The following is a 23,545-nucleotide window of genomic DNA, read 5'->3' as shown; positions in this document are numbered from 1 at the left end:
AGGTGGGGGCGCTCCGCCCAGGGTGGCACTAGTATTGGAGGGGCGGTGGCATGCCCCCCTCTTACCTCCATTGGTCACGGGGTGAAAGACGCAGGGACCGTGGCCGCCCTCCCCAGCTCCCACCTTCAGCCATCAAGGGGCGACAAACGCACTGGTCGGCAAAAGGTCTAGCTACGCCAATGTGCACATAGTCTCCCCCCAGTTTTATGGAAAAGGCCTATTGCTTCAGGCTAGGTGTATGAACACGTGTCTCCAGAGAGAGGGTGTGGTGCCAGATGTGGCTTGCTGTAGCGGCTGCTCCAGGGCAGTAGTGCTGGCGCAGGGATGGGGGGTTTGAAAAGAAAATATCACTTATCTGCAAGCTGGCCAACCGCCTCCTCTCCTCCGTCCTCTTCTGTCAACTGGAAGCACACAGGCTTCCAGACTCCCCTAGCCAATCAACACGCTGTTGTCACCAGAAGGATTGGTCTGAGTGGCCTTGTTCAGCTCTCAGACAGGGAGTGGGAGCCTGTGCATGTTCTCTCCCCAGGATGTGCAATACAGCCAGGTGGAGAACATGCTAAGTGTGTATGACTGTTTGGCTGGCCCAAGACAGCCGGCCAAACAGTCATGCGCACTAAAGTGCACCAACCACTCCTCTCCCTGCTGGCTGTGACAATAGCCGAGCCCCGCCCTGCCCCAAAACTGGCTTTCAGCATGGAAAAATAAAATGATAATAACATTGTGTTATCATTTCATTTTTCTTTTTTCGTACTGCTTAAAAAAAGTGGGACGATGCTCTTCTGCCTTAGCGGAGGAGCCGCCGCTGGGGGCTTATGTCCCTGCTCTATCTGTCCTAGCTCCCTCTTGTGCCTCGCCACCATAGCTGCCGAATGTACCGGGAGGGGCACAGAAAAAACAGACACTGCATTGTGCCGCAAACATTATTTTGTCCACCTACCTTTCATTGCTATGGGGTGTTATTTGTTTAAATTTTTAACTCTGACTTTGTGTGTGTGTGCGCATATATCTAAATATACATTTGTGTGTGTGTATATATATATATATATATATATATATATATATATGTGTGTATATATATTTATATTCACTTAAAAAACCATAGGTTTCACACATGTTATAGTTAGCTGGACATTTCCCTCGTAAAAAACCAATGAAATTCCCCCGTTATAGTTAGTGCAGGCAACTATAACTCACGCGACCGCAATCCTCTGCTGATGACGTCCGATATTACATCACTGTATTTAGACACCTATTTACCCATGTCTTCTTCCATTAATCTTTAGCTATACATATATTACAAATATTTATTTTTCAGAAAGACACATATTTAATCAGTGATGTAATATCTGACGTCATCAGCAGAGGATTGCGGTCGCGTGAGTTATAGTTGCCTGCACTAACTATAACGGGGGAATTCCATTGGTTTTTTACGAGGGAAATGTCCAGCTAACTATAACATGTGTGAAACCTATGGTTTTTTAAGTGAATTTGCAAGGTTTTTTAAATGCTAATTCCTAACTATAACGTGTGTGAAACCTATGGTTTTTTAAGTGAATTTGTACGGTTTTTTAAATGCTAAGTTATGCATTTATTAATATTTTTTTTTCAGGTTCTTCACCGTGCGCGCGCAAAATTCGCGAGGATTCGTCAACCGGCGCCAAAGTTATTCAAAATAGAATTTTCAGATTTCCTATGGAAACAAGGTCCTAACTATAACTATCTACTGGCGACCGCCAGTAGATAATATATATATCTATATATATATATAATCTACTGGCGGTCGCCAGTAGATAGTTATAGTTAGGACCGAGTTCCCATAGGAAATCTGAAAATTCTATTTTGAATAACTTTGGCGCCGGTTGACTTATGTTCGTGAAATTTTCAAAACTAATGGGGCGCTCCGCTCAGCTCCTACCCTGAAAGTCTCGGGGTGATTCGTCAAGCGGGGGCTGAGAAAGAAGGGGGGTCCCAAAACGCGTTTTCCCCATGCATTTTCCCATAGGACCTTTAGTCGAAGGTACAGCCCGAACGGCTGAACAGAATTACTTGAAATTTGCCAAAGAGGTAGTCCTCAGGTCAGGCATGTGCCTTTTGCATATATGGTGTCAATCTGTTCAGTAGTTCCTGAGAAAATTGCAGGTTAAAAGTACATAAATATCTATATGAGGGAAATGTCCAGCTAACTATAACATGTGTGAAACCTATGGTTTTTTAAGTGAATTTGCAAGGTTTTTTAAATGCTAATTCTTAACTATAACGTGTGTGAAACCTATAGTTTTTTAAGTGAATTTGTACGGTTTTTTAAATGCTAAGTTATGCATTTATTAATATTTTTTTTTTCAGGTTATTCACCGTGCGCGCACAAAATTCGCGAGGATTCGTCAACCGGCGCCAAAGTTATTCAAAATAGAATTTTCAGATTTCCTATGGAAACAAGGTCCTAACTATAACTATCTACTGGTGACCGCCAGTAGATAATATATATATCTATATATATATATATATATAATCTACTGGCGGTCGCCAGTAGATAGTTATAGTTAGGACCGAGTTCCCATAGGAAATCTGAAAATTCTATTTTGACTAACTTTGGCGCCGGTTGACTTATCTTTGTGAAATTTTCAAAACTAATGGGGCGCTCCGCTCAGCTCCTACCCTGAAAGTCTCGGGGTGATTCGTCAAGCGGGGGCTGAGAAAAAAGGGGGGTCCCAAAACGCGTTTTCCCCATGCATTTTCCCATAGGACCTTTAGTCGAAGGTACAGCCCGAACGGCTGAACAGAATTACTTGAAATTTGCCAAAGAGGTAGTCCTCAGGTCAGGCATGTGCCTTTTGCATATATGGTGTCAATCTGTTCAGTAGGTCCTGAGAAAATTGCAGGTTAAAAGTACATAAATATCTATATGCACGCACGGTGCGCGCACCAAATGTGTGCGAGCGTAATTCTGATTGGTGGTTAGATGTCAGTCAACATTCGAATCGTTCGAAATCAGGAAGTGTCGGACGCCATTTTGTGTGTGGCAGTGAAAAAGAAAGGTGGAGAACGTGTAAAGAGGGCAGGGTTGAGAGTTCCTGACCCCCTAACCTTTGTCAGGGGGTCCCTAAAGGACCCCGAAAGGTGAAAAAAACATTTTTTTTTTTTTTTAAATCGCGGGGTGCGCGCACGGTGAAAAACCCATAAAAAAAAAACATTTTAAACTGTTTATAAGTTTATAGAAGATATTAACCATGCTGTTCAACTTTATCCAAATAAAAAAAAAGAGCTGAGCCATTCCTTATTACAGGATACAGTCAATCTATAACTATATACATAGGTAGTTTATTGTAAAATAGATATATAAAAAATATAATAATACATACATAAATGATCATTTAAAAAACCTTACAAATTCACAAAAAAAAAACCATAGGTTTCACACACGTTATAGTTAGAAATTAGCATTTAAAAAACCTTGCAAATTCACTTAAAAAACCATAGGTTTCACACACGTTATAGTTAGGAATTAGCATTTAAAAAAACCTTGCAAATTCACTGAAAAAACCATAGGTTTCACACATGTTATAGTTAGCTGGACATTTCACTCGTTAAAAACCATTGAAATTCCCCCGTTATAGTTAGTTCAGCTAACTATAAATCGTGCGACCGCAATCCACTGCTGATGACGTCACATATTACATCACTCATGACATGGTCAGTGACATCACTCATGACATCACTCATGACATCACTCATGACATCACTGATGACATCATCCAGTTAATGTGTCTTTCTGAAAAATAAATATTTTTTATATATGTATATCTAAAGGTTAATGGAAGAATAAATGGGTAAATAAGTGTCTAAATGGATGTTTTTTTTTGTAAAATTAATTGTATAACTGACTTATTAACAGTATCTTAGTGAATACAGTGATGTAATGTGACGTCATCAGCAGTGGATTGCGGTCGCGCGAGTTATAGTTAGCTGAACTAACTATAACGGGGGAATTTCAATGGTTTTTTACGAGTGAAATGTCCAGCTAACTATAACATGTGTGAAACCTATGGTTTTTTCAGTGAATATATATATACACACATACATACAAAGTCAGACTTAACGCATTTTAAGCAAACATGAACATAATTACATATATGAGACCTTTGTAGGTGGCCAAACAGTTTTTATTTGTGGCCCAATGTATGCCACCGTTAATCCTCTGCTAGAGATGCCACTGTTTACAACTTGGACAGCAGAGGTGCTCCTTCTGAACTCCAGATCTTCTAAGCAAGGTAACTCCACAATAGAGCTAACCCTTTAAGAACTGTTGTAATTAGAGGCGGCGTAGTTAGACAGTCGAACTATCAACTAGCCTTGCAGATATGTACTGATAAACATTATATAGATTAGGGAGTAATAAATTATACATTCAGGTTCATATATTGCTCAATCATTTTCACTACAGTATAATTTGTCATACAACATATACTTGCTTAAAAATACAAAAAAATAAAATGCACTTGAAATCTAAAAAAATCAACTCGATTAAGTAATGAAAACACTAAATTTATGGGCCTAGACAGCAAAGCTATAAGGCTAATACTAAGACAATAGTTTCAGCACCAATTGACACATACATGTTTTGCATAAAGCACCAATACTCAGAACTAGTAAAAAAAAAATTCTTCTTTGCTAATGGGTTGGCAAGACTGCTTGAGGGTCTTCGCTACAAGGAAGTGTCCCAGGCTGACGTTCAGAAACTTCTGTTTTCATCGCATCAACAACACTCCGTTATTAAATATTTCATATTCTGAAAGTCGCTGACCCTCAAATCTAGCAAAGTCAACCCTTCCCAGCACTGTTCATTTTCTAGGCGTTCACAAGACGTATTCAGCTTCATGCATGATCTTTCCATGACAATCCCAGATGGTATCATGGACAACCCTGGGGATTAGGCATTGATGTAGACCGTGTGTACAAGTACACATATGAAAGAAAGTATCAAGGCTTACTATAACTATTTACTCACTATGTTGATCTGTTGTCCTAGAGTTATTCCTTCTTGTACCTTCTTGATTACCTTGTTGTTTGCTCTACGTGGTGATGATGGATTCAAACCAGATCTGTTACTGGGGGTGAGTGTCTGAAAAGTTTCAGCGATCCGTCCATCATCTCCTTGTGTTTGCTTTGTTCACCCTAAGTTGGCAGGGTACGCCCAGAGGTGGGTCCCCTGCTCACTTTGCCACGGGATTCAAGCTAGCCTGGCTGATGTGGGGTGTTACCCTCAAGCCGGTCCCAGGATGCTTGTTTACGGTTCAGGTAAGACCAGACTTGGCAGTTCAGGTTGGACTGTTCCCATGAGGCACAGGGTCAAGAATGATTTGCATATCACTGGGTCTGAACTGAGGTGGTGAAGTGACCTAAAGAATGATGATGGATTCAACCCAGATCTCTGACTGGGGGTGAGTGTCTGAAAAGTTTCAGTGCTCCGTCCATTTGCTCTACATGCCTCCTCTTACTCGCTCAATTGTAAAGCGCTCTGATACCCCAAGGGGTCATGTTCGTGCTTTATAAATCTTTAAAAATAAATACATTTAAGGTTTATGTAGAGTGCTTGTACAGCTTTGCACAACCCTCAAAGTACTTACACATTGAGCCAAGTGCTTGCGGCGGTCTTGAAGGGAGAAGGTAATGCCCTTGAGTAGTTAAAGATAGGGAAACCAACAGTTTGACACTTCCCAAGAGGCTGTCAGCAAAAAGCCCAACAAGGGTAACAGTAAGAGAACTGCATCCAAGAGTGGGTGTCTTTTCTGAAATAATTTCTTGACGATCTCGACAGCTTTGGGTCAGATTTTTCACTACCTACTTTTGTTCGGAGCTCTAGTTCGCAGAGTGTGCCAAAGTTGGAGAGAGAGAGAACACACTATTGTTCTCACAGTGTAGTAGAACTCAGAGAGCTGTCTTATATTTATTTTCTGCCCTCTGGGGTAAAAGTGGATTACCAAAGACCTCTTGGTCACCTGAGCAGGCAAATAATGTCGTGTCACAAACAGAGGTCTTGGTTTTCTTCTGGAGGCCGACATACTGTAGAATGAGTTCTGCATCTGTTTGGTGAGTGACTGCCGTGGTGCACCACACACAGTGAACTGAATGACATTCAGTGCGACAGGTAAAATTAAAGGAGTGGATTTAAGCTTGGTGAAAGTGCCTCCCCTCCCCTCTCCCCCCCCCCCCCCGCTGCCAACCATGCATCAATGAAAACCCACCTCACTGCCCACCTGTATGAATCGCACCTGCTCACTGCACTCCGCCTGATCCACAAATCTTTGGCACCCATGTTATCTATTGCCCACATCTAAACATGAACCCATCAGTAATGTATATTTTGAAATGTTTGCGCTTTGTAGTACTTTATGCAAACATTACAAATCTTTTCTGCATAATCCCCAAGATGTATCCAAAGAATGTGGGTGGTGTTCCAATCCCTGCCTCCCACCCTCATCCCGAGAGTCTATCTGAGGAAACCCAGAGCTCTCACCTGGCCAGCTGCACTTTCTTTTCCTAACAGTGGGCACTGCTGGGTGGTGGAGCGGTGCCTGGCACCGCTCCAGCTGCAACGGATTTATCCTGTGACACAGTCTGAGCTGGCACCCAACAGCTGCACGTGGTGGAAAGTATTTTAACTTTGTCTCTGTTGTCTGGTCAGGAGTGAGTCAGTGTGAGCCACTAATGTGTGTGCGAGACCCAAACTCACTCCGCGCCCTTCAGATGCCCTCAGCTGCTGGCACACAGAACTACAGTGAAGGATAACTCCAGCCAACAGGCTCACAATAACACCGTGGACCTGTTCAAGCCCTCAGGGGCAGTAGAGGGCAGGCAGAGTGTATGAAAGGATCCTCCCGTCCTAAATAAATTATGGGGGATGTAGTTCCAACTGCTTTCTTCATTATTTAAAATTTGTGAAACGCAGTGCATGGAATGTCTATTGTTTCAAGGTTCCTCAATGGATGAATTTTCAAATCTTCTTTAAATATCCTTCTCTCCAAAGTAAATTCAGCTACTGGTTTGAATGTGTTTAGGGTTGGGCTTGTCCCCTCCTTTGAGCTTACAGAGAGTTTATACCTTTAGTCTGAACAGCGAGAGAGTGCCTACAGTTGCGGCACTAAGATTGTGGAGCCTGAAGAGGGCCACGAAGATCCAAGGATGGTTCATAAAGATGCACGAGTGAGCAAGCAGAAAAACAGTGTTTTAGGGAAACCTACTCTTTAATTCACTCAGAAAAAAATGTCCGGTGTCTACACCACTGAAAATGGAAAGTTACATATGGCCTCATTCACAATATTTTGACTCCTAGCAGCGCAGCAAGCCTTCCTGCTGCGCTGCCGTGGGTTAAATTAAAAGGTCAAGAATACGCAGGTCTACAAGAAAAATCAAGGAGAAATAAAAGTATTTCTCCTTGTTGCGCCTCCTTATGTCTCCCTTGGGATGGCGTAGGATTTTGATGCATTCCCAGCTTTTTTACAAAAACAATTCAATCTGGGAAAGTGTCAAGTTCCAAGGATGTTGCGTGGGAACACCCACAGCAACACCCATGGAACGCCCCTTTCACACAAACATATTTACATGGCCATATGCATGCAGGGTGACTTTACGTGGCCTTGTAAATATGGGGAAGCCCGTTGCGCTGCCAGTGTGTCAATAAAAGTGACACACCGGCGGCGCAATGGGCTTGTAAATAAGCCCCTTTGGGTCTTATTGAGTAGCCCAATGGCCCTACATTGTGTCCAGTACAGAATGTACCCTGCAAGCAGGGGATCTGGTCATCGAGCGTAGATGCAGACCATTTGTCCAATGGCCACTACACACAGCTGTAGGCCCTGCAAAACAGGTCCTGGGTGCAGGGTGTTAAACTCAGTGGATAGGTCCAAAGCCATTCCTTGACACCAGCGCCTGCGGAGCATATCCACGTCCACCAATTACCAAACAGACGGGTCTTCAAGTGGCGTGTATGAGCTGGGAATCACCAGGGGCTCCGATAACATTGCGAACCCTAAACAGTGAAAATCAATATTTCAGTGGATGTTTTTAGTTTGTGGATTTTTAATAAAACATTCTTCCAGCAGTGGTTTCTAAACCCATGTTTCAAAGGATTGTATCATATCTATGTTACTTTCTTATCCTTGCGAATAATGGATTTCAACAACTGAAAAGCCTTGAAAGCAGTATTGTATACTTAAGTACGAAGCTGTGCGATGTCATGTTTTTGATACGCATTTTTTGTTTAGAAATTGTAATAAAAACAAAAAAATACAGAACTGAGAATGTGACTCTCTACGAAAAACTGCAAACAACTTTGCCTTCCGTGTGATCAGCTTGTCACAGGAATCCCCACATTGGTATTACAAAATTAGGTGTGCGATTTATTAACACTTTAAACTTATAAAAGACTAGTCCATAGTTCGAAAGAACACAAAAAGAACAATTTATTATTCAGTGAGTTCTGAAAAATGTCAGCGCTAGTCCACGGAGCCATTACCAATATAATTTCGGCACATGTTTAATGGGGATCCAATAGGTCCAGACTGCAACACTTAAAATATGACTGAAAGGTACTGAGATACACCAATTAACATGGAAAAATACACATAGTTGTGCAATACAAAATACTTTACTAATCCTGAATGATACTCAATGTTCTATGACTTGACTTCCTACAACATTCAGAAATTATTGAGGAATTTGTATAGGACTAAGATGTGTTTTCTTTGTTATAAGCTCCATAACTGATGCGTTTCAGTACTTTTCACTGACCATATCATAATTTTTTTTATTACCGTTACTATTATTGTTGCTATTAACAATAAAAAGAACAATAATACCCAGAAACCTTGCTAGAATTGAATGCTTCTTAATATGACAGGATCTGCCATTTCTAAGCTTTGCAAAAAAAAAAGTGTTACTAATACCCAATTTAATGTGTTCAATTTTTCGACGTTTGTTGGCCCAAGTGCTGTTTTGATGCTAACGTATGTGGCACTCATGTGCATGGACTGTGTCTCTTGTTTTTCAGTCTCTTGTAACGCTGGATGAAGGACAACTGCATCAAGTCCAGTCAAAAGTTAAAATTGCAATTTGCGAGTCCCTATTTGTAGTCCCAATTTTAGGTAATCAAAATTTTTGCGATTACCTAAAATTTCAACTACAAAGCTTTTCATGAATGATAAAAGGTTATTTTGCATTCACGAATGGCCAAATTTTCCGATTCGCCTTGTTTGAAACAATTTTGCATTCGAAATTTGGTGTATGAGGAGAGGGCACCTCTTGGAATCCGGCTGCTGACTTGGCGTAGACTGGTGGTACATTCCCATCTCCCACCAGGGTTGCCATCAGCCATGGTGGTGTTGAATTAACACTGTCCAGGCAAATCCCTCTTGGGACTGGTAGGTTTTTTGTGGTAATGATTAAAGCCAATGTAAATTCACGCTTCAGGGAGTCTTAGGGTCTGAAGTGAAGGAGGGCAAAGCTTTGGGTGGTCGATGACGGAGACCAATAAATCTACAGATCCTCTGAAAGCTGACACCTGTGCAGGCCTATAGGAAGGTACGTATGTGCACTGGTTCTGGATTACAAACCAACACACTCAGGCTCCATCCTTTGAGAGAGAGCTCACCCACTTGGTCCTTCAAAGCTGTAAGGTCAGGTATGCCCACTACCGGTGTGCAGGTGGAATGGAGACGTAAAAAGATGCTCTGGTATGTGCATTGGAAGTATGCATGTTTCTGAACAGATGTGCTGTGTTCCATTACATCCATGTGTGTGTTAAATGTATAGTTTAGCTTATGTACTCTTATGATCACTGTAATGTTATGGATTTTATACAAAGCACCATTACACGTTCAGTACACGATAATATACTTATGTTATTCATTCGCCTAACAAATTGGGATACCTCTTAGTGCGCTGATAATACTTATATATTAATAAACCCCATAATTTATGTGGTTTCAATAGATTGGAGATGCCTGTGATCTTTTCAGATCCCAACTAAAACAATGTAAGCAAAACATGTTAAAAATATAACTAAAATAAGCCAGTGCTTTATAAATTCTGAATGAATACAGCACTCTTTTTTTTTTTTAGACCAGAGCTCACTTTTTTCAGTTCTGATGAGGGAGGCAGTTCGTTCAGCCTGCCCTGTCCTTGTAGTAATGAACCTTTTGTAAAACATAGGTGCATAAACTAAATTGAGGGACTTCCTGACAGGCCGTTACTTCTATATGGAAAGTATAAGTCGAATGTAAATAACAAAACCTCAGCTATAACAGCATTTGAAACAGAAAACAACTGGCCATATAAGGTCCTTATTGCCTATTGCTCGCAGGGTACACCCAAGCACAAGTTCTAAAAAAAAAACAAAAAAAAAAGATTTGAGGCCCAATTAGCTCATGCAATTGCCTGACACACAGTGGCATTACAGGAAGTGACGTCCCCAGAATGATTTCACAGCCCTATGATATCCCTCATGCAAAAGGGAATGGGCAAACTTTACAGCCAAAGCTGATAAATACCTCTGCTGTATATACAAATGTAAATATCTGTATATAATGTATGAATTCATATCTAAATTAAACATACCAGTATATCACTTTTTGTCTAAAGTAAAGTCGTGCGCGTTTTAACCAATAAGTGAGTCTACATTTAAAGCATAATCCATGCATTAATAAACATTTAATCATTTAGATAGTGGGTAATAATGGTCAAAAATATAACCTGATTGATCAATAAGAAGCTACGCTGCTGCATTCTCACCTCATTAACCTTTGAAAGGGTTAACAGTGTGCAAATAAGAGACCCAGAGATGATGTCCTGCAGGGCCATTCTCTCAGATATATAGTGCCTGTGAGATGGGGGCTGACAAACACATTATGCGGGCACATTTCTAGTGTATGTGATTACACACGGGGACACACAGGTCGACAATGTGAGCTGGGTTTGGGGGGGGGGGGGAGGCCTGGGGGAGCTTGGGGGAGAAGGAGAACCAAAGGTGACTACATCCAACAGCCTTCTTGGGCCTCGGGCTATGGAAGGTGTCCTCCCTCCCCATGGGTTACACTTATTTCCATATTAGTATCACTATTTTTTATTATTACTGTTACTGTTACTATTATTGTTGCTATAACAATAAAAAGCACAATAATACCCAGAAACCTTGCTAGAATTTAATGCTTCTTACTATGACGGGATCTGCCATTTCTAAGCTTTGCAAAACAGTTGGTACTAATATCCACTTTATTGGTATTCAATTTTTCGACGCTTGTTGGCCCAAGTGTTGTTTTGATGCTAACGTATGCGGCACTCATATACATGGACTGTGTCTCTTGATTTTCAGTCTCTTGTAACGCTGGATGATGGGAAACTGCATCAAGTCCAGAAATGGGAGAGTAATGAAACTACTCTGGTTCGCGAGATCCAAGATGGAAAACTGATTCTGGTAAGAAAGACATATGAAATGTGCTGTCACTTACACACAAGTGCCCCTGGCCCAAACTTTGGGACTATGTGTGATGGCAAAGTATGCTGTTCGCAGTGTTGTCCTTGCATGCTAATGTCAACAATAGAGATGTTCAGCTCTTAATAATGATTTCATGGCTGACAGGAAGCGAGGGTTCTTTCCCTTACTTAGTTGTCTTCAATAGGAACTACAGCCATTTAGTTTTAATACTGAAATCCAGGCATTTCCACAACCTCTCCAGGTCCTTTTTTGAAGCCATATGAAAATAGTAAATCAGAGACCAAACAAAATACCTTACTGCTTGTTGAGAGGGTAAGGTGGAAGGAGGCGCATGTCCTTTGCGTGCAATGGGGATTTCGTGTCATGATGGGGCAGGGCGGGTCAGACCATCATCAGCACACTCAATACCATGGTGGCGTGGCTCTTTCTGTGTCATCTTGTACTTCCAGATTTTACCAAGCTGTCTGCTGCGGTGTTCCAGAAACTTAGGTCCTCTAATTTGTAACTATGCAACAAGTGGTGGATAGCATTGCTTGATTTGAGACGGTGATTTACGTTGCTCGGCTCCAGGACTTAACTGCCAGGACCAGGGCTTATGACAGTCTGCCACATGGTAGTGGTGCCTGACACATTTAGGTACGAGCACAGTAACAACTGTTTATTAATTCAATTTACATTTCCAGTAATTAGTATTTGCCTCTCAATCCATTCTCATAGCTTTGGAGCCCTAGAATAGTATGAATTGTCACACTTTTAAGAGTGTCATGATTAGTAGTATGTTGGTGCTGTCATTGGCAGCGCTGCTAGGGGCAACGGATGGAGCAAGCTGCCGTGTCCTCCTGTCTAGGGCCCCAGTACTAATTGTTTTACAAATTAAGCACTCGTGGAGAGAGAAGTTATTCTCTATCCTGCGATGTCACTAAGTAAGAAGGAACGTGTAAGAATAGTCTAGAGTTAAGTCACAGAAAAGACTTTGGGCCTTGGATTCTGCTTGGAATAAGTGTACCTGAGCAGTTCAGAGTCATTACACACAGGGTCAAAAGTGGCCCTATGTACGTTGTTGAGTAACAAACTCTTATGTCAAGCTCTGTAATTCCACCATTCTAAAGTCCTCACAAACCCACCCAGGAGCTCATTAGGGCCAAATTATATTGCAGTTGCTGTTTACTGTGACTTCATCATTTGCATCTTATTTATTTCTGCTGGAGGTCTGGTCTGGGAATTCATGTGTTGTCACTGGTCGCAGAAGAGCAGGAACAGGGTTTCTCATTGGGAAGGGTCTGGTGAGCTGTAGGACATCCTTGTGTTTATTCAGAAGAAGCGGGAGATATGGTCTGGTGAATAACGTTTGATGCACGCGTTCCAGTGCCTAATCCTGTCTTCCTTACTGGACTACATTTGCTCACAGGCTCATCACTTTAACAGGATGCCTGCCTTTCAATCATGGGAGCCTGTTTGAAATTGCACCATGACATAGGACTTGTCAACACACCAAAAACTCATGGCACAGAGCAGTATACCGGTCTACGAATCACCAACTCTAAGTCTTTCACCAAGACCTCCATGGTTATCACCTCTCGGAGATGTACATGATCTAAAAACAAATAAGGTATACAACCTTACAGTCAATTACATCATGCCAAAGGCATCAAATAGAGATGGGTGTGCTATGCTATGTTATGTTTGTAAAGTACATAGTTCGCCAATGTCTTGATCTTTTGGCACAGATGGTCCTTCCATGCTTGGAGAACAAAATAACCAAATTATTCCAGAAGATCAGCTGTCAACAGCACCACTAGCATGATATGCAACAAAGAGCAGGCCTTTGGCTAACCTTGTACACTGAGATGGACACCATAAATAGAAACTCAGAATTTTGGACAAGCCACAGGCAAGGATTAGATCAGTCACTTGCCGGGCACTCCCTGACTATCAGCTGGCAGTAACCCAAACCCACTCACCTTGCAGAGGATCACTGATTATTCCAAGTATGTCATGAAATACATGTGTCACTTGTAACTGTATCAAGCTTGTTACTTAGGGTACGACTCATGGCAGATGGCGAAAGAGATGTCCCTATAAAGAACTGAGCTTAACCTCTGAACAACAGAAATTAGTTGATGAAGACTCTGGTTTTGGATCATTGCAATAAGGATGGTGCAGTTAATTTGGCTACGCTTACAAAATTAATATCCTGCAAACTCTGCCCTTAGGGCTAGAAGCACTTTTGCAGCTTGTGGGTTCCACCCGGCACCCCCTATTTTTGGACTCATGCACGCTCTTACAACTGCCAGATTCATGAACCAGTTAGTTTAGAAAAGGCAACCCAAGAACCACTTCAGAAATTGGGTACGTAAAGAAAGATGCTCTAAGAGAAATAATGCTTGTACGCTTAGTTGAAAATTTTTTGAAAAAATCAGAGAGGAAGGTGAAGAAACATCAAACCTCAATAAAACAATAAATGTAGACTTAATCAAAGTATGGGCAGATCAAATCTGGCGTACATGCTTGAGTTATAATAATTTGTTTTGATTACCTAGTTGTCATTTTATTTCAATACTCAAACATAAGTGGTTCAAGTTGCAGCATATGGATATTTAGGTCCAGCTAGAAAACAGTATTGAAATACACAATGGACAGCAGCATAAATATGCTTGGATTGTTCATAAGTTGACACTTAATTATGCGCAGAGCAAGATGCATAGAGTGCATTGACGTTTCGATCCCTGCATTAATGAATGGCTAAGAACCCATCGCCATATGCACGCGGGAGTCATTAGTCGCTCCACTGTGGAGGGGTGGGGGCCCAAGGAAGTGGGGTATGACCAGAAGTGGTCATTGGATATGCAAGGATGGGGCAGAGTAAGATGCTTTAAATGTAGGCTGGCACCTGGTGGCCGCCTCTTTGTCCCCTGATGTGCTGTGACACGGAGTTCGCTGACTGGATTTTGCTAGTTATCCTCCCCAACATAGCTACATTCGAGTCCAATGTACCAGAATAACGGCACTCGTTTTAATAGAGAAGGAACAAATCTCGATTCAGTCTACAAAAACTAAACTAAAGTAGGCTAATCAGAATCCTCGCAGATAATGCATACAGGAAAAGCTAAACACATCTCATTACGCATGCCGCAGAAGGTGAAGAAACGCAGTAGGCATTGTTTTCCAAAAATAATTTCAAGTAAGTGTATAAGCAATTCCTTTGGGAGCATCTTTGTTCATATTGTATATTCCTAAAAAGCCCCAGCTGAAATGTTTCCTTGAGGCAAATTCCATCGTCTTTAAGCTATTGTTGGATTACAGCCATAGTCTAAAGGTTCATCACCTCAAATAGACAGACTTGCTTGTAAATAACATAATGCTTGTAAACAGCCTACACCAGTGGTGATCACCCATGGGCAGCATTCCAATACTATGTTTTTCACCCGCTGTGCCATTGTAGACTGAGGCCCGCCTTATGCACATCAGTACTGACTCTGCTCTTCATGGTAACGATCCACACTGAGCTGGTCTCCTGAGGTCCTTCTAAAAGAGACTGCAAGGAACACAAGACGGATTTTGGCATTGTTCTGCCTCATCAGTGAGGTTCAGCTTAGCTCCTATCTCAAAGAGACTACTCTCCTTAGGCAACTTCACGTAGACGTAGAACGGTGTCACTAGGGTGAGCAGGATGAGATAAAGAACACATGCACATCCTTCAGTTTCAGCCATATGCCAAGCTCTCTTGGAAAACGCTGCATCTAACTAAAAGGAACTGGTCACATTGACTCTGGCTCCAGAGGGTAAGTGCCCAGAGATATGGATCTCGCTGAGCTCTTTACACTGATAGGGAAGAATGGACTCATTTGGTCTTTGATGCTCTTAGCACTCGTAAGGGCTATCGCCCGAAAGCTCCAAGTATCTTCTCGGGGGTCCTGGTTTCAATTGAATCATCTGATAGCTCCAAGCAGCTGAGAAGTCTGGGATTCCTCCTCCTATTGCTAATAACCTATTTGATGTCACACTTTGGGCAAGAAGCACCCTCAAAATTAGCAAATATTGGAATAATCAAAACAGTAGAAAAGAGTAGTGACTATCTAGGCAGACCGACTACCTCATTAGTTAGTCTGCAATTGAGCACTCCCAGGCTTATTAACAAAGAACTTTAAAACTGAGAAACAGAACTGGGAATTCCGACTCCAAACACTATGCAATAGAAGACACTAAGTGGTTCTGCACTCAACAATAGTGTCTGTAGGGTTCAAATGGAGGACAGTCTTTATATGCACGTCAAAGAACTTCCAATGCAATGTAGTTTCTTTTTGTTCAAATAAGTTCTTTAAGACTTTCTTTTATGTAAAAACAATTCAGGCAGATAAAATCCAGTAGCCGACATGTTTCGTCCCAAAGGGGCTTCTTCAGGGCTACAGAAAAACACATATAGATACAGTTAAAATATATGCAAACATATAAACAGACGCATAAATTCACTTTCCTAATATGAAGGTTTAACTTATACCATATCGGAGTAAGCTTTTTCTATGTGGTAGTCCATTGTTTATATTGGTCAATCAGATTCACTTGTATTATCATCATACTTTCTTTTCTTATGGAGATGGGGAAAACATACTAATACCTAATGTTGACAGTTGAGGAATATGTAGTTATAGCAACATATCTCTACAATGTAAGACCGAATACCCAATCCCAAGTTTGCTTTTGGCATGACTTATGTACTGGGCTCACACATTTTATACAGTGCGTTTATCCTATAATAACAAAATGTACAGTATTTTTACATGTAACTTGTAGTGTCCTATAACAATTTCAAAGTTGCAACATATATGATCTCAAGTGTACATAACCTTATTATACAAAAGAGAGAGGGCCTGACAGTCATCAGCACATTTATTTACCAAAAAGTCATATATAACAAAAGGTTCCTGTGACAAAAAACAAAAATCAGAATGTGCCATATCTAAATGATCTCCATGTTCGACATGAGCTCTATAAACAAACACATCAGTGCAACTATGTCTGAATAATAATACCCTTTAAGAGGGAATTATGCAGATCGATTACCTCACTGCATATCTCTCATTATGATATGTTCAGGGGCCCAGTACATAAGTTGTGCCAAAAGCAAAACTTGGGATTGGTTAAAGACTGTCCACCATTTGAACCCTACAGACTCTATTGAGTGCAGAACCACTTTGTGTCTTATGTTGGTTTGGAGCTTTTTCCAATTATGGAGTAGAGAGGGGGGTACTCCTTGATTTCCATCATCAGTATTTACCTCCCATATATTATATTGACAGGTGCAGACTGTCTCTGCCTCAAACCTCTGTTCGCCACTATATAACTATGCAATAGAAGTTTGCACAGCATTAGAATCTCCAACACAACAAACTGAACAAGCATTTACAATGCAATGGTCTTTGCATTGTTAAAGTTAGAGCTATTGGCATTGCTCATGACATTATTTTTGTTTATGTTTTTAAAACATTTAAAGAAACGGCATTGTTATTTACAATGTCAATAGCTTAATCTCTCCCAAATGCGAGACCTATTGCATTTGCACCCACACACAGAGCCACACACACAAAGCCACCCACACACACAGAGCCACCCACACATAGCCACCTACACAGAGCTATTCACATAGAGCCACCCACACACAAATAGAGCCACCCACACAGAGCCACCAACGCATAAAGCCACCTACAAAAAAAGCCACCCACACAGAGCCAAACACACGTAGAGCTTCCCACACACAATTCATGAGGACACAGTTCCAAATTCAGCAGCTCTGGCCATAGTGCCACATCCTATCCCCCACTGAACACCATACTGCCCCACTGAGAAAAACTCGCACTGCCTTCAACTACAACCCAATTGCTGCCGGCTATAAACACCTGGATGAGGCTCAATTTAAATGACGCAATAGACAAGAGCAATATGCGGCCTACAAAAAAAAGCGACAGCATCCTGGAAAAAGCAAACACTCATAGGGGAATGCAAAATTTAGCAAACCATGTGAAATGCAAGCAGGAACAACATTGTTACCTTAATGCTTTTACACTCACTATTCAGAAATCAGTGAGTGCTTTTGCCTGAAAGGGGCCTTGAATGGTCCCATTTCAACCGGACCTGCAGCAGCGGAGAGCGAGGTTCCATCCTCCAAAGATAAGCCTTGCAGCAAGGAAGAGGCGACCCCACGTCCTGACCGCGCACAAAATGGCCGACCCTTCCTTTCGCCCTAGTAATGGAACAAGGGATTATGCGAGTTACGCACACCCCTAATTTGAACCATTGAAAAATGTGGGAAATTGTGAAAAACAAATACAAAAAGATATATAATGTGTAACTTAGATTAGTGGTGATATTGTGCCAGTTCGGACTCTGGTGTGAATACTAAATCCCTGAACCAGGGGTCTCGAGGTTTACAATGCTGACAATAATACTTATTAATCCGCTGTTGTGTTTCTGCACTTTCTACCATCAGCGTACGACACTGTAACCAGTAACATAGCAAAAATGCCAAGGGCCCTCGTGCAAGTATCGAAAATGGACCCTTTGAATGCTGTTAGGGTAGTAAAATACAGCAATTGTCCAAAGAGCCTATCGGGGCTCTGTGCATTGGTGCAACTGCACCCGCTGCACCAATGCAGCTACGGCACTGACTGTAGCGCTTTATTCTATGCTGCTTTGTAAAGTTTGGTTGTGTGTGATCACTAGAGGATTAATATGCGTCGTGGAATCTAAATATTGATGACAATTCTGAAACTTTTTTGCAAAATTCCCTTCTGCTGATGTATTTTCTAGTAGTTCCTTGAGGGTCGGTCACCTGCCCATATCATTCACTGAGCTGATTTCCAAACGGACCATTGCATTCAGCAAGGCAATGAATTGCCCTTCTGCTGGCTGCTTTTGCATAGCCATGAAGTGGGTGTGGCGTACTAGTCAGAGATGCCGACTTTTTTTCCCCCGGATTACTCGCTTACTCGACCCAAGGTAGGAGTTGAGTTACCAACAGACACATTCATTTTTGGTAGGCACGGGGAAATTAAGTGATTTGCCCAGAATCACTGGATGTTGAGCCCCTGGTGAGACTCGATCCCGGGTCCCCAGCTTCGAGGTCGACCACTCTAGCCATTAGGCCACATCCTCTCCTCTGGAAACTAGGTTCGAGTCTCGGCTCAACATCCTGTGAATCTGGGCAAATTACTTAATCTCCCGTGCCTACCAAAAAATGAATGTGGTCTATTCAGAGCGGAGGCTGCCCAGAGGGACGCGGTTTCCATTTTCATGTCCTGTGACTTCAGGTCCGCGAAAACAAATACACTGCGTATGAAACCAACTCACTGTCCAGTGTGTAGAAAGGCGCCCAAGATAATGCACATAAGCAGAAGGGATGCGGATGCACATTACACAAAAACCCATCAGCTGCACTCTTTGCCCGGGTTAGGACGAAGTGGGTGCAAGTTGAAGGCACTCGATGAGCCACTGCTGACGCAGACAAAATACAGGCGTCTGAGAGACCTGGGAGCGGCATGGATATCTGTGCTATCAGTTTATTTGCGTAGATCTTTGAAGCAAGCAGCTACAGAAATGTACAAACAGCAGCTGCACTCGAAATAAACGTCTACCGGAAAAGGGGGCCGATGTTTCGCGGACTAACAACACGCAGGAGTCACGAGGGGTTATTCAAATAAAAAGTTAGGTCAAGACTGAAACGGAAATATGGAAGGAGTCGGAACCCAGAGGCAGGCACCCTTTAAGATGGAAAGAACCAAAACACCTACTTTTGTAAACCCTTCCACCGGTGTTTGTAAACACCCCCCAATTATCTTTCCAAACCCCAATGTCTGCCTTTTGTACCAGACCGTCCGTCTGCTGCAGGACACTTCCGACACCTACCCCTAAATGGTAGCCCTAGGAGGCCATGGGGGGGGGGAAATGGCCAAGATTGTAATTTTGAGCAACGAAACCAGCATCTACGAAGCGTTAAATAAACGTGGCCGCAGCCCCCTGGGACGGACGGCTCTGCACTCCCGGCTCCGCGCACTGGACGAAGGGAGGAAACTCAATTCTCGTAAAGAAAAGCGTCTGCTCTCCAGTGGCCCGAGACAAACAGAAACCATCTCGGAGGAAGTGAAGACAGCTCGTAAACCGACTAATCCGGGCAAGCAAAACAACAAAACATGGGATTAAGACCAAAGACGGACACAAGATACCGGTTCCACACATCCATTTTAGAAATCAAACATATAAACAGAACTAAACACTTCAAGCAGGCGGCGTTTGACTTGAACCCATATTTAGAAAACCTCCGAAGCGACGGAACAAAAGGTACAACACCGTGAAACGAACTGTCGACATCTTGCAATTTGTACACAGCCTGCAAAGAAGAAAAATAAAGCTACAAAAATTAAGACCGACCTGTGGAGAACTGTAATAAGAAATCTAAAGTAATAAGCACACCACTGCCTTTCTCCGAGGCGAAGCAGAAATGCCTCGGAGAAACGCAGCGGCGGTTTTCAGATTCGGGGGCGTGGCTAAAAAGTGGAAAGAACACCAAAAAACACGCCCCTGAATCTGAAAAAGACGGAGCCTATCTGGAGGGACGGCTCTCTCCTCCAATAGCTGGCCTCCGTTTAGGAAGCCAGCCAATGGAGGAGAAGCTAAAAGAGAGGCGGGCTAAATAGCCACTCTAGAAAACATTAAATCTTCCGACTTCCGGTTCTGCCTTCGGCAGACCGGTAGTCCTCGACCTAAAAACGATGCTTACCAGTAAAAAAAGAAAATCCAAGTATGCTATGTGATTTATGGCATCTGTGTGATCTTCCAGCCACCTGCAATATCTTACTGTGGTCCAGGCTTTGCCACCTAGTAAGTCTAGTTGTGATAGCTCTTTGTGGAAATCACTTCTCAAAGTGTACAGACAACAACTGCAGATGCAACCATGTGTAATGCCCTTTACCTGTCTCACGGGAGATTAATTAAAAGTTGTCTCCGCTGTTAACTTATGTTTGGTGCTTAATTACCACGCTTAGGTGTTGTGCACAGTTTTCTGTTATTTTCTTTCCTTTATCGAAAAAGCTATTTTTTGTATTTGATAATAGATTATGTATTGCTACGATTTTATGGATATATATATATATGTCCCCGAAATAAACTTTCCTGGAGATGTTCTGTATTCTAAGGTTGTCTTTTATTTTTCCCTTTTTTTCAGACTCTCAAAATGGGTGACATCATCAGCACGCGCACTTACGAAAAGGGTTGCTAAGGTTTGCCGTGCACCCCGGAACCCACCTCTCCCCCCTCCCCAAATCGATGTTGTACCCATTTCTTTTAATTCCATCATGTCCGCGCCCAGAAATCTCAGCCAATTCCTGCACCAGTGCCAAGGCCTTAAGAATGTGTATCCCGGTTACGTGATGAACACTCATCTCTACTGAACTGTGGCTATCTCCATCTTTGTTGCTTTGTCTATGTAAGTCCTCAAGTATTCTGCTTTTATGCCTCCTGAGGGGGTCAGCAGCCGGAGACGTGTGCCATGGATCTAGAGAATAAGTGTATTTGACTTCAAAGTGAGTGTGCTGTTGCCGTATTGTATTGAATTGTACTTGCTTTTATATAGCACTTACTACCCCTGACGAGGCATTGAAGCGCTTTTTCGGCGAGCAGCACGCTACTTTGGAACCCATAAAGGATTAGTGGTGAATTAGTATAGTGAAATATGAAATTAATTTGAGCGGTGGATATGTTATTTGGATTGAAAATGATTGTGGAGGGATAGAAGAGGGAGAGGTTTGCATTTATATAGCGACTGGCACCCCTGATGAGGCGTTGAAGCGCCGTTCAGTGAGCACGCTACTCCGGAACCAAAATGGTCAACCAGTTAACTACCTTCAATATTATGTACAGGCAGTGACTTTCTATTCCCAGACGGAAGTGGGGACTCTAAAGGTTATCATCAGCTTGTCATAAGAATGGGCTTCGCTACCCAATAATGAGGATTTCACTGCTCTGATATCACATGCCTGAGTGATGATGATTGAAATGTTATGTAATCAGATCTTTGGCACTGATGTCTTCTATTACCACAGAATTTAGACCGTAATTATTGTTTCACAGCCCTGATGTTGCAGCTCTGATACCGTGATGATTGTTTCACTCACTGCACTGATAACAGAGCTCTGACAATGTGATGATGGTTTCACTGCATTGATTTCACACCTCTGATGACGGTTTCACCATGCTGACTTCATGAATCTTGTACAGATGATGGGTTCTTGCTCTGCTCCAGCTCGGATACATCAATGATGGGTTCCCCGATTTCCTTTCACAGCTCTGACATAGATATGTTGATTTTTAACGTCTTCAATCTCCGAGTCACAAAAAACTATTTCCCACTTCTAAAGGTTCCTTTCGTGGAGGGGGGCTGAAGGAGTAATTGCATGAAGCAAAATGACGTGGTAGGCAGTGGTGCCCATGGGAAGCAACCTGCAGCTCTCATGCTATGTAGAGGCGGGTACAGGTGTCCATCTCATTCCTATCACTAGAGACACTGAAAAAGGGAAGATTTCCACACCAAAAGCTGCTCTTCTGATTGTGCTCCTGGTGAATTGTGCAGGGAGACATAGATACAAAGATGTTGCTGCCTGTTCATACATCTGAGATCCATGCTGCCTGCTCCTCTATAACTCGCTGCCACACCGGGCACTTTGCTTAGCCTCCAGCGCTAGCACTGTTCTTGCTATACATGCAATGGCGGGTATTTTTGGAGGAATAAGTTGAGTCCCATGGTAAAGTGTGTGCCTGCCCTAATCCTTTACCTACCAATGAGTTTCATGTACTAGAGTATGGGTAACCTGTGAGACGGATAGTTAGGCCTGCCCTGTCTTACCGTTCTGTCATTCTGATGGTACACCTTATCTTAGCATGAGTAAGTGTCATTGTTTTTTTGAAAAATCTGGCTGCTGATGTCTCATCCGTTTTTCCACTGGAGAGTCAAAATCATGTTGGGGTGCCCGTGCCTAGTGGGTGAACACGGGCTATGATTTAGGAAGGATACCTTTTCATGGGTAGATCACAATCTAGAACAGTCAGTAGGCTGGTGTGGGTTGGGTCAAACCAAATGATCCCAGTTGGCCAGTGAAAGCTTGACTATTTGTTTTATTAGAGAGAGCAACAGCACCGGAAGAAGTCCCGGGGATACGTTGATGAACAGTACCTTTAAGGATCTTGACTCTCACGAGTATTTGTGCCTTCAAATTTAAGGCGCAAAACACGTATCTGTTGATTGAGACACCAGAAGCCTTCAGCCAGATCTTCCCAAAATGTTATTTGGATTTGTTTCTCAGTACCTTTAAATGCAGGTATTTTGAGGATCTCGCTAGATGTATTTAAGATGGGAGAGGCACAAAGCAGGCCTAGGCTACAAGATCAATGGTGGGGTTCCCAGGAGGAGAAGGTCTCTGAAAGGCTGTTAGAGGTTGGCCAGACTCACTCATGCATCAAGTCAGTTGGCTGGTTACTCTCCAATCCAGTCCACCTACACAGGGCCGGCTGAGAAGAGACAACATATGACTACTTCAGGACATTTGAAGCATAAGGCAGGAGCAAGAGGTATCTGGTCAGAGGTCGGTGAATGGAAGGGGCTTGAGAGATATGTCCGGGCATGTGCCAAAGGTTAACTCATTGTTTGTCACTATATTTCTGTTGAAACCCGTATTAACAGTATTTTGGATACAGGGATGAATCTGATAACGTGTAGCTGTACATGTGTAACACAGCTAATCAAACATTAAAAACTAAACTGATTTACACTTATGTCTGAAATGATTTTGTTGCCTCGCGAAGGACAAACCAGGCCTCTCAGGGCATCATAGCATAGAACAACGATGGAAACATTACAAAAACGAGGACCCAGTAAGTATGGCAATGAGAAATCATACAAGGCACAAAAAAATGAAAAAAAAATACACTTGCAATGCACAAATGTGACTTTAAAACATACACTTTGTGATTACTTGCTGGTAAGCATGTATATCCAGAGATGTACCTTAG

The 23,545-nt window shown here is 42.4% G+C and overlaps 1 protein-coding gene across 1 annotated transcript in view; it reads left to right on the top strand.

Annotated features, from left to right (window-relative positions):
* The window catches only part of FABP3 (fatty acid binding protein 3), a 62,084-nt gene extending 38,780 nt beyond the window's left edge, over positions 1-23,304 (top strand). Inside the window, exons 3-4 of the mRNA XM_085645655.1 lie at positions 11,369-11,470; positions 20,706-23,304. Of these exons, the coding sequence (XP_085501781.1) occupies positions 11,369-11,470; positions 20,706-20,759 (156 nt within the window). The 3' untranslated portion in view covers positions 20,760-23,304. The remainder of the gene's footprint in view (positions 1-11,368; positions 11,471-20,705) is intronic.
* The last annotated feature ends 241 nt before the right edge of the window (positions 23,305-23,545 follow it).

This window comes from Triturus cristatus, chromosome 3_1, assembly GCF_964204655.1.
Source record: "Triturus cristatus chromosome 3_1, aTriCri1.1, whole genome shotgun sequence".
Lineage (NCBI taxonomy): Eukaryota > Metazoa > Chordata > Amphibia > Caudata > Salamandridae > Triturus > Triturus cristatus.
Note: the sequence above shows the minus strand (reverse complement) of the source record. Positions and strands in the feature narration are given on the sequence as shown.